Genomic DNA, 12,640 nt, shown 5'->3' on the forward strand with positions numbered 1-12,640 from the left:
CCTGGTTGTGTTTTGTATGTAAAATCTGAATCTACAAAGTAGTCACTACAGCTTATAGATAAATGTATTGGAGGAAAATGTAGCCTACAATATCTCCATCTGAAATGTAGTGGAGGAAAAGTGTAAAGTAGCATGGAATTGGAAATATTCAAGAAAGTTGTGCAGAGAAAAATAAGCTCATTTCAAAACCACATAGACCTGGAATGCCGACTGGAGTCATGTGCAATCACTCTTTGTAGTAAGATGAAGAATGTAGATCCATACAAACACAGCCACCTTTTTTATTTTCAGAATAGAAATTAGCAAAAAATGTGTGTTCAATTTACACAACTAGGCTATGTTATGGGGACTTAAAGAAAAATAGCATTTGTTTATGAACAATATGCAGAAAGTCACAGTAGCAAGTGTCATGTAATAAATCAACCCGTTCTCACGCCGAACTCGTAAAATACAGACGTTTGGGCAGTGGTTGTCAGTGTCAGATACGACGCAAAAAGCACCCTTCAGCGTGTGTGTAGAACGCACCAGGGAGAGCAGCAACTACACAGCGTTTGAAGATGACGTAGCATTAAAAGCGACAACATAGCGAGTAGTATGAAAGCCCAAAAATCCACATAGTGAGGTTGGTTGGGGTAGTGGATGGGTCAAACAACACAGGACATTTACCCAGGAGACTGGGGATCGTGTCTGCGTGTCACGTTTTCTAAACCCAACCATCGCTTTCTTCTTTTACTAATCCCAACCATCCCGTTCTTCTTTTCCTGAACCCAACCGTCCCATTCTTCTTTTCCTAAACCCAACCGTCCTGTTCTTGTCCCGCGTGTCATGGAAACGTAAGCCCACCCACGACCTTTTCTTTAACCTAACTGCGTCAAAAGTGACGCTAATAGTCCCGACCAAGCGCCTTCAGATAAAGCACGTTTACATATGACGCTAAAGGAGATTTTTAGCGTCAATAACAACGCCAAAGGCACCTGACCAAGCATCCGTATTTTACGCGATGGGAGTGAGAATGTGTTTAATAAATCAGTGGAACATGTAATAAAAAGTGTCCTGTCATGAATTCCATGTTAATGTAATATTGCAACTATAACCAATGACACTTAACTGTACCTGGGTACAACAAATTCAACTGAGGACATACATTTGACTAATAATGATCTTATAGCAAAATTTGTCAGTTAAAAAAAAGTGGTTTCTGTATAATCTATAGATTATGGACACCCATGTAATGGCTTGTATTATTTGCAGTACAAAAGTGCTCTCTGTACAGTGGATTCACAGTCAGTAAAATATAGTTTTACTTCTATTTTAATAAAAAAAAAGTGTGAAGCCATTAATCTGGTAAATGCTACAGGGTTTTCAAAAGCTTGAGCTGCACCATAACTTTATTGTGAACTACTTGAAGATACATCTTTTCTTAGTTGTTTTCACCCTGGCACCACAAATAATGGTGTCCCTTGGTGTCAACAGGACTTATTGGTGCAACAGTGATCCTGCATGTCAGCCAGTTTTGGCTCAGTCAATGACCACATCTAAAACACCGCACACACACCCTTTTCTGCATTCCATTTCTTAGGTGACACTCCAGCAATTGCAGCGCTTTTAAATCCCCATTCAGACTGTGCCATGAGGCATGCAACACAGCGAGTGTCTACTGGGATCTATATGGGTCAGCTTTGTGCAGCTGGTTTAGGAAATTATTGCAGCTTTTAAACACTGTCTGCAGGTTAATGTATTTTTGGTACTTTGTGCACCACACACACAATACATGTCTGCATACACCCAGACACTCTCAACATTACTCATTTGTTTGTCTGTTGTGGCAACTGCTTACCGCCATCCATTTTGTTTAGTTATTTTACAATAACCTGCATGTAACACCCTATAACCATTGATCTTTTTACTTCCTGTTTCCTTGGTTTCCTTCCTTGTTTAAGCGGTCAACTTTGTTGTTTCCCAATTTCATGCTTTGAAAGATGGCATTAAATTGCAGGTAATGCAGTTTTCAGCCTTTCAGCACCTTTTCTTTTAGCAGATCCAAGATGACCTGCCTCTCTTGGCTCTCCAGCTCAAATCTCCGTTCCCTCTCTTTTCTCTCAGCTCCCAGACGTTCCCTCTCCAGAGTGATCTTACCTGAGAATGAAAAGAAAAAGCTATAATTCAATACCTCTTGAGGATGATGACATCGTTTTCAATTTACATTCATAATAAGTCTCTTATATTTTCAAGACTGATTCCACTGATACATATTCATTCCTAAAGAGTAATGGTTCCTATTTCATTGTTTTTTTAGAGCCAGATTACTTACAATTGATATCATAATAACTTAATCTGAAACATGTGTGGCAAATGCTACATTACAAGCATCCTGTCAAGTAACGTTTGTGTTTTTTTAATTGTGGCTCTATATATCTAATAAAAATCCACTTTGAAATATAAAAAAATAACCACACAAAAGGAACGCTATTACACAGGGTTGAATTTAAAATCACACTACTCTCTAAATGTCTTACTCCTTTGAATCTCCAGCTCTTCCCGGCGCAAGGCAAGTTCTTCCTCTCGTAGCCGTTGCTCCGCCTCTGAGCGTTTCTCCAGGAAGCTGAGAATCTCAGAGTAGGTCTGGCAGCAGCACTGGCAGGGCTGCTTGGCCATGGGCGCCGCTGAAAGCTGTGCCATTTCCTCACGGTCTTCCTCTGGTTCTGCTGTGACAGTAATTATGTAAAAAATGTACCTATTTCTGAAGGGAACAGTCAGATACAGAGCAACATGGCAGGCCGGAAGGTTTTCATTGCTGAAGGGCATTTGGGAAGGGTAAATCCTTGCTTACATACAGACACTTGAACTGGAGAGTTAGGATAGAGGGATTTAAACTATGCTCCACCAAGGTCTGCATTTTTAGTAGGAAACACTCGCCTCTAGGCTTCTATATTTCAAGACACATTGGCTTAATGTTTCACACTTAAAAGACTGATCAGTGGAAACCACACACTATAGTTGATATAATGGGAATTTATGTTAAAAGTACAATAAACAAAGAGCCAACCTTTCCACCAATTAAGTCACCATTCTAATAATGTTAACAGCCTGCTGTTATACTAAACATTAACCATGCTACTCCATGGACTGCATCATCAGTATCTTAAAATGCCAGGAGTTAAAACATGGTGCAGTATTTGTGACACAAGTGTGGTTCACAGCCCTAATTCTTGGCAGTGTTTTTCACTACATGGAAATACGTATTGAGTCATATTTAAACAAGATATGATTTGCCTCTCAGCCAGATGAAATGATTGAGAGTGAATAATGAATACATTTTCTTTTAACTATCAGTGATAGAGTCTTGTCCTGTCTACTGTTGTGAATCAGTTTTTACCTGCAGTGGGTGTTTGTGTGATGGTGATGTTGGGTTTGTCCTGCTCTGGTAGACTTAGTTCTTCTATGGCTCGCTTTCTCAGTTCATCGTCCTAAAAAAGATGAAGACAAGATTAAAATATAACTTCTATAACAATACGAACAAAGAAAATGAGAATTATGAACAACAGCAGCAACTGTTACCAACAGTAGCAGTAGCAGTTGGTATAGTGATAGCAACTACTATCTAGAGTACTTGTAGCAGCAGTAATAGTGTTAGGTACTGTGGTACTGTATGTGCAGATTTGGCATCAAAGTTAACTTCTTCCACCAAGAGGAAGAAATGGGAAGTGGCCAGATAGTTAGAGAGAACATAAACATATCTGCTGACTTGGATGTCTGGCTAGTCTCAGTTCCAATAAAGTGTTATCCTATCGCCATCAGAGGTAGACACAAGGCCCATCTCCTGTAGTTGTAATGAGATAATGGGTATCCTAGTCTATATCAATGACGTTTCATTAGTAAGCGCCGGACAGAGCAACGGTGTCTCCGCAAAATAGCCTTTGGTGGAACATGTGTACAGTACGTTCAAAGGTTGTTTTAGTCGTGTAACAGAAAACTCAGATAGGACAGATGTAGTGTTTGAAATGAGTTTAAAATGCATAGATCTAAAAAAGAATATGCAAAGCCAGCTAAAAACATATTGTGCAATATATCTCCTTTCAGACTCTACCATTGGTTCCCAGGGGGTCACAAAATAAATATCAAAGGTCAAGAGATTAATTAATGAGACAGAATTTTTTTTTCTCTTTGTCATGTTTTTTTTTTAACTCCTAGACGTATGCAACCCATGACAAGGGGCTGAAAATTAAAAGGTTTGGAACCACTTAACTATACATACTGTAGTCTGTGGTTCAAAGTCTTTGAAATCAGAACAACTGCTTAGCTCAGTTGTGATGAATCATACACTTTAATGTAATTTTGGCAAAGAACAATGTTTGTAAGTCAGAAGTATTTCTGTTGACAGAATAAAAAAAATTGCAGCACGAAGCCGTGTGATGGAAGCTACAACTTTAAGCTCGATCTGCCCCTCTAAACCAGCTCAGGGGCACTAAAACACCCTCTACATTTCTTGCGCTAGTGGTGTCAGATAAGTTGACCTATACTTATCCGCTAACACAACACCCACCTGGTACTTTGTGTTTTCCCCGCTGGCTAGAAGCCCCTTCTCAGCCTCCAGCTCCAAAACCTCATGGAGCAGATCTTCCTTTTGGGCATACAACCTCTCTGTTCCAAATCTGAGTAAACCAAAAGCACACACACTTTAAACTTATGTTTCTTTTTTAGTACGGCCCAGCACATCTCCAAGTCACAACACATTCAGTTATTTCCCCAGGAAAGAGTACAGTTTGCTCTTAGTGACTGAACCAACCTGCGCAGGCTGGGAAAGTCTTGTTTCTTGTAGTAGTCCAGCAAAAGCATGGTCCTCTCCCTGCATCTCCTGGCATCCACCTCAAAGTTTTCATCTTGAAGAGCTGCAGTGATGATCTCCCCCACACGGGCCCAGATCCGTCCTGATGAAGATTAATGAATTCACACACGTGAAAATACAGCATGGAGAAAATAGGCCATTGACTTTGTAGCTCATGAATACACAAGCATGTCTATGTGATATGTCTTCTATACTAAGCACATCATGTTCTCTCTGTCTGTTATGTGATGGATTTCTTCTTGTATGATTTTTGAATGCCTTTACAAAAAGGCAGCTCAACAAAGAACCCCCTATATTTATATATTATATATATAATAAATTATATAGTTGCTATTAATGTTTGAGATAGATATATTTTTGCTGGATTGAATGTCATTATAGCACCAACTAAAAATATTGTCCACATTTGTAATGCAGGAACTGCAGCTCTCTGCATCTAAACAGTTTTTAGTGATTTCAGACGGATTAGTCCGTTGGAAACTGGACTAACCTGGCTCTTTGGAGGCAAAGGGGTTCTGGGCGATAACCTCCCTCAGAAGGATGATGTCATGCCGCGCTGAAAAACGCACCTGACGCTTTCGTGGGGTTGTGGAGGGGCCGGCAAGAGAAAAACCTGAAGTAGGGAATAGAATAGGACATAATAAAATAGAATAGATACAGCCTAGATATATTTTGAAACACAGTGAGGTGGGATACTGAGTAGGGAATCCATTGTTCACACTGAGGGTCTGTTTCAGAATTGCTCTGACCTCTAACCCTTTCTTGAAAAAGGAACCAAATAAATGATCCCACTGAGAGGGAACAGATACCAAGTCCAACTTGAACATATGTTAGTGGAATTGCTAAACCCACAGTTACCTAGGAAACCCACTGTTATCATTGGACCAAAACCAGTATAGCTTACTTCCTGGCATAAGACTGCAGTTTAAAGATAAGTCTTTAAACTGATCTATCATAGATGAGCATGGGAGCTTTAAAAACTCTACTCTACTCTATTCATGTAATTACATATTACCACGCATTGAACTAATATTACCACGCATGAACTAACAAGCCAGATGTGTGGACGGTGTAGTATCAGTACTTGCACTTTGTGCAATGACAATAAAGTTTAATCTAATGTAATATATAATGATGGGGAATAAATAAGGCCTGTGTAAGTGATGACAGCATTCTGACAGATGACAGGAGCTCTGTCACTGCTGTGCTCCACTGTGTACAAGTGCAAGCAGCCGGTAGCCTGCAGCTATATTGTACAAAGAAACGAGACAAATAGCCTGTAAGCACTGATAGCCCTACACACAGAGGCTGCACCACGTTCATTGCCGAACCACGCGTCAGAGGAGGAGGAGCATTTGCGCACGAATCGAGAGAAGCACCAAACGCCGTTCAGGAGATGTTAATATAAGTGGTTGAAAGTCGCGTTACGTGGAGGTGGTAATGTATCTCACCGTTGTTGATCGGCACTTCCACCACTACCCGTTCCATGTTTCTGTTTGGTGCATCCGGGAACCGCCTGACGCGCACTGCACACGTCCAGTCACCAGTACAGGTTTCCTACTGACGTGTAGTTTAACTTGGCTGGGAATCTGTCAAAACGGAGGTAACGCTGTTCACTTTCAGTTGCACTTACTCTTTATGACCACAAGATGGAGCCAAATAACTGCTGTGCAACGATCCTGAAGAAGATGGAACTCCACGATGCGAGGATACTAGGCCTATATCTATTAGCACTCAGAGAAAATAATATATCTCCTACAACCACCAGGATATGGACAAATGGAGATTTTTGTTTCAAATGTTTGTACAATATAAACTACAAATACAGTCTAATACATTTCAATATTTTGCAAAAAGGAAGGAAATAATGTGCTAAAATTAATTATTCAATTGCAGTAAGTCAAGATTGCAGTAATACGCTGAAAATAAAAGAGAATATGCAATTAAGAAGTGACTAAAGACTTGAGACTAATTTCTAAGATTAACATTAGATACTTCTTTTTTGTTTAATTTCCCTGCAAGTTTACATATCAATGTTCATACACAACTGGAACGGACTGAAATCAAATGCTAACTGGAAGTTAGGAATTTCAAATGTTGTATTTCAAATGATTGGTATTAAGGGTTACACAGTTTGTAGTTAATACACAAAACACATGAATAAGTATGTGCCTCAGTATGTATTTATCACCCCAAGTCTTAAAAGATTCAAACTCTGAGAAAAAAGTTGAATATATAGGCCTATTTGAATATGCTGTGTGTGTGTGTGTGTGTGTGTGTGTGTGTGTGTGTGTGTGTGTGTGTGTGTGTGTGTGTGTGTGTGTTTGAAAGATAGAAGAAGAAAAAACAAAACAGGAAAGATATCCCTGGGAGAGTCCAAGATCTAGGAAACATTTGCTGTCAGGTGCCAAGTCAAGTCAATTTAATGTATATAGCTCAAAATCACAATCTGTCCTGTGAGTCAAATGTGTGCTTCTCCCCCAACCCTGACCTGCCGCCGCATCTCTCCTGCAATTTTAGAGTTTTGCTTACAGCAGTGCTTGTCTTCTTACCAGCTCCTTTCATCCCCTTTTTCTTTTGCCTTTAAAATGTTACCTCCTGATTTGTAGGGTCAATGTGATTTTCAAAGACAGAACAGATGTTAAAACTTAAGTACATTTGGACAATTCACTAACTGTATGTGCAAATTAAAAGCATGTGAGGTTAAGCATGAACTGACCACTAGGTGTCCCCCAGTTAAATGTAATGAACTTCTCAGCCTGGCATCAAAATGGACTTAATCCGTGACCTGTGATACCATTAACTTCATCCCTTTATTCTTTTCAAATACATATACGATCGAATACATACTTTTATCTCTCCATCCTTCATGCAGTTACCAAGACATTAATCAAATACTGCCCAGCTTGTCCACTGTAGTGCAGTATGCATTTGTATGTAGTTCACATTACAAACAAAAAATCCCATATGAGTAACTATCTATGGATGCCTGTCTTTGGTATTCAGTGAACCAAAATATATCTTCTGTCAACTTCTTGATGATTTTTTTAATATAATTTTTTTGTTGCATTTTAGGCCTTTATAGGACAGCTTAGACATGAGGGGGAGGGATGACATGCAGCAAAGGGCCGCAGGTAAGAATTGACCCTCGCTGCTGCGGCGAGGACTGAGCCTCTGAACATGAGGAGCACGCTCTACCAGGCAAGCTACCCAGGCGCCCCAACTTCTGGATGATTTTTTACCTTTGAATATTAATTTGCAAAACAAGGACACACATAATTAATCAACAGGTTCCTTCTGATTGCTGTGAATGGTTTGCATGCTAATAACTGTGAGGATGTTTTTATTGAAAATCTTGTTAGCGGTTGTTAACAAAACTGTACTGACTTTCGTGATCATTACATGCAACAAAATTAGAAAGCACTTCATTGTAGTTCTACAACATTTTGTTGTTTACAGTAATTCATAAAATCTACCCAAATCCCTAACATGTCCTTTGTTTTGGCTAAAAATGTCTTTAATTGTAAGTAATTGTAAGTAATTGTATCTTCTATGCTGCAATTACTTGTTTCTAAGGTGATTCTGCAACCATCCCATGTTAAAAATATCCAGTTATCCCTTTCAGACTTCAGAGCAACTTTGAAATTGAAACAGAGTTGCTGCACTGTATCATTTTTTTTTTTTTTTTCTCTAGTTCTGGACTGGCAAATACTTGAAAATCTTTTCTTTATTGAACATCTGTTTTTGAGGTTAAAAAAACCCACTGTTATGATAACAGTCTAGGTCTTTTATGGGAGTAGGTGGTTAGCCTTTTAATAGGGCCAGTGCTGACACATGACACACGAGGGGGCATGTTTGTGAATGCTGATTTAACCAAGTACAGCAGATTTATGGAGGAGATTCAGATTGAGATTGATTCCGGAAGGAGGAAGACGAAAGCGACCATGCTGGAGGCTGACGCTGGATAAGCCTGGAAAACTCTATTGCAGAGAAAGACTGTTTATAATTGAAAAAAATTTTTCTTGTCTTTCCATAACACAACTTTTGTAAATACACCTTTTAAAGGAACACGCCGACTTATTGGGAATTTAGCTTATTCACCGTAACCCCAAGAGTTATATATTTATATATATATATATATATATATATATATATATATATATATATATATATAAAATGCAGGTGAATGGTTCCAGCAATCCTACTGCTCCAAATTGTGACAAAAGTGACAAAATAACGCCAACATGTTCCTATTTATATGTTGTGATTTGTAGAGTCACAGCGTGTACAAAAAACAACGTAACATGAGAAGGAACATGTTGGCGTTATTTTGTCAATTATTTGGAGCAGTAGGATTGCTGGAACCATTCACCTGCATGTTCTGTGCTGGCCTGATGCAGCTGGAGCCGTCAGACAGCATTACAGCACGCACGGAGATGAGAAGGGTATGTATTGACTTGTCTAACTCTGGGGGTTACGGTGAATAAGCTAAATTCCCAATAAGTCGGCGTGTTCCTTTAAAACCTGAACGACGACACCGAAGGGCAGAGCTTGCCCAGTGATGACGAAGACGGAGGAGAGGATGTTGGAGGGCGAACGCGGCGCAGAGAACGCGGAGCTGAGAACGCGGAGCAGAGAACGCGGAGCAGCGAACGTGGAGCAGCGAACGCGGAGCAGCGAACGCGGAGCAGCGAACGCGGAGCAGAGAACGCGGAGCAGCGGCCTCCTGACGGCAGGAGAGATTGAGCCCAAGAGCCATCTTTCGACTGCAATTTGAAACAGCGGCTGGGTGAGTCAGTTTAACACAGGACAACCCCTGTAGAAGTAGGAAAGACATACACTCATCCAGGCCAGCTTAGGTCTCATATTCACGTTAAATGCACACACGCAGGGAGAGGAGACAATATAATTAATTTATTAAATTACGAGCTAGGTTAGCCTTCTGTATGTGTGTTCTTTGTGGTACAAGCCCATGTTAGCCTAGCCTTATAACACTCACAAATACTTGCTGGACAAATGTGTGCTTTTGCTCTACTTGGTAGTTCCCCCTGCAGTGCTCTTCTGTTTATTAGACATTCAAGCAGGGCTGAAGTACGGACTCGAGGCGCTTTTCTGTTGCTTTTCTTTAAAAGTAACTTCCTCTTTCAAAACTCAACCATTGATGAAGCGCGCTCGTTCAGAAAACAGGTATTAGTTTAATTCAAAATCCATCTAAAACAGGCATTGAGATTGGTTGCCTGGTATACACCTGGCTGCATCATATACAGTAGGCTACCTCAATCATCAGGTATCAATCATTTTCATTTTGGCACGCCACAGACACGTCAGCATCTGTAGCACTGTGTGCGTCTGTGTACTATGAATTCTTCAGAAGTTATTTTTAATTATTACATATAATAAAGCAAAATTATCATCATAAATTAGAATATATACTGTCTCTCACAGGTAAGAGTGGTCTTGACTCTGATTCTTTTTTTTCTATCTCGGTATTGACTGTCTCTCTTTAGGCATGTAGCCAAAGATACATGACCTGGGATGAATGCCATAACAAAATGACCTTCAGTTCTTTTATCATGAGTGAAAGGGGCAAAACTAGGAGTCACATTATTCCTTTGTCTGTTGAGAAATCACCAATATACAAACACATATAATAAAGGAAATAAAGGAAGCATAAGGTGAAAAATAATTAACCAAGACAGAAATGTGAAAAGGACGATGTTTCTAAGGATAAGAGTCTTCTGGTCATATTTCCTGCTCACACACTCACAATCTGTCATTGCTACTTTGGCATTTTTCTGAGCAAACACACATTTGCATGACATTGCTGTTGACAAATTGAGAGGGAGATAAGCAAAGAATCAGACCCAGGACCTGCTACATTGTAATCATTTGATTATTTGGTAAGAAATGCCTGGGGAGTGTTTTGAGGACACATTTGGATGGAGAGAGGAATGAAAGTGAGAGAAAGCGTGAAGGGAAGATTGGGGCATGAGTCAGAGTTGTTGTTTTTTTTTTAAGAGAGGAAATCAGCTTTGTTTCCTGCATTGATGACTCTAGGAGAGAGTTAATTGAACATGGCAACCTTCCAAGTAAAGGCGCTAGTACTGCCGCTCTCATTACCGGTGACTGCAATGTTGAGTTGCTGTTATTTATAAACCCCTGGACTGAAGACAGACACCAGAGACGAAGGAGAAACAGTATGTTGTTTGTAACAGGGTGATAAGACAAAATGTGGAATGTGTATCAAATTACTTTAATTGAATGTCATTATAATCATCATCAACTGGTATTCATACATTCAAACCTTTTATTCCAGCCTCATCATTGAAGTTTCCCTTATTTGCAATGATGTTGAGATACAGAGAAGAATACAAATAGCCTACCACACTGAGGTGAAGTGGTTTGAGATCATTTTTTTGAATTGTCCAGGCGTAGCGACAGTGTCGACCTTAAGAGTGAGTTGCAAATAATGTGTTTGCACAAAAACTAATGGCCAGATTTTCCAAGTTCAGAATAAACCCGGGGGACTTGAAGCGTAGAACTAGTTTGGTTGGAGTATTAGGTTGTAATGTGAACTGGGGAGTGTGGTTTACAGCTACAAGCACTATTAAGAGATTTGGTTCCTGTATACACAACATTAAATAAAATGACCAGCAGCCGCAAAATGTGAATTAAAGGCTAGGCATATCTCTTTCTGCTCGGATTATATGCAGGATAATATACATTTATTATTATTACATTTGAGATGTGTAGGTAAAGAATTAGTATTTTTATTTTTCACAGAATTTACTGCCTCCCAAGAATTGTTGCTGGATTTGAGTAAGAACGTTGAATTAATTCCAAATAATAAGTTGATTTGGCTTTCCTGACAGAGGCTGTGCATTTATTTCTCAGTTGCCTAAAGGCAAGCCAATGGGATGGGGCGTCTAGCAAGAGACCATGCTCTGTTTCTTTCCTTAAAGAGAATTAAAAGTTCAGGGGAAAACCAAGGATTTGACCTGTCTCTTATTCTGAGCTTTTTGAAAGGTGCATGTTAATCCACGACTGCAAGGAAGTTCTTTAAAAAAAAGTATCTAATGCCGTTTCAACATCAGGGATTTCAGAGGTAAAATGAATGTCACTATGATAAAGATCAGTTAAAAGATATACACTGTGAGTATACAGTGCAAATAATTACTCTGGTTATACACATGAAAAAATAGAAAGCAGGCAGGCTCCAGCTGCCTGCACGTCACCACGGCCGGCATCGTCAGTGCTTAGATGTCAGCGGCTTGTTAATGAACCAGGACACACAGTCCTGGTCCCACTAGGATCAAAGAACCTTTACAGTAAGTGCTTCAGAGCAGATCGACCTCCATTAGATTTGTTCCTGTTAGCAACAGTCTGACACCCCTCCAAATTGCCTCCTCTCCACTCTTGTGCAGCAAAAAAAAACCATGTTTCTGCCTTTGGACACATTTCTTGGCATCTGCTCTCACATTTTGCAGCATGATTATTTTGCTTGGAAAATCCTGAACTTTTAATACACTCAGTTGCCAGTTTATTACAGAGCTGAAATGAATCCAATCTGATCTGAACAGTGCTGCAGTAAATGCTCATGAAGCTTTTAATGTTCAATGTTTTTTTTATACTGTCGATTCAACTTTATGGTAATTTTTTTGGTGCTGTTGAATTGTATTGCATTGTACAGAGAGGTGTTCCTGATATTCGATAATAAATAAATGGGTGCAATCAATAATAACGTAATACAATTCAGCAGCACCACAAACTGCAGCCTCCAAAATGTTCATACAG

At 39.6% G+C, this 12,640-nt stretch overlaps 1 protein-coding gene across 2 annotated transcripts; it reads right to left on the minus strand.

Moving 5' to 3' along the window:
- Positions 1-832: 832 nt before the first annotated feature.
- si:dkey-45d16.4 (trichohyalin) lies at positions 833-6,522 on the minus strand. Of its 2 annotated transcripts, none has more exons than XM_028563927.1 (7): positions 6,298-6,522; positions 5,337-5,459; positions 4,787-4,928; positions 4,544-4,652; positions 3,377-3,467; positions 2,517-2,702; positions 833-2,136 (listed from the first exon to the last, which is right to left on the minus strand). In XM_028563927.1, exons 1-7 carry the CDS (start codon positions 6,332-6,334, stop codon positions 2,009-2,011), a joined length of 816 nt encoding a protein of 271 aa, XP_028419728.1. In that variant the 5' UTR covers positions 6,335-6,522; the 3' UTR covers positions 833-2,008. The 2 variants fall into 2 exon arrangements, with proteins under 2 accessions (XP_028419728.1, XP_028419724.1); XM_028563923.1 differs by having other exon boundaries at positions 2,517-2,705.
- Between the last annotated feature and the right edge of the window lie 6,118 nt (positions 6,523-12,640).

Source organism: Perca flavescens, chromosome 2 (assembly GCF_004354835.1).
Source record: "Perca flavescens isolate YP-PL-M2 chromosome 2, PFLA_1.0, whole genome shotgun sequence".
Taxonomy (NCBI): Eukaryota; Metazoa; Chordata; class Actinopteri; order Perciformes; family Percidae; genus Perca; species Perca flavescens.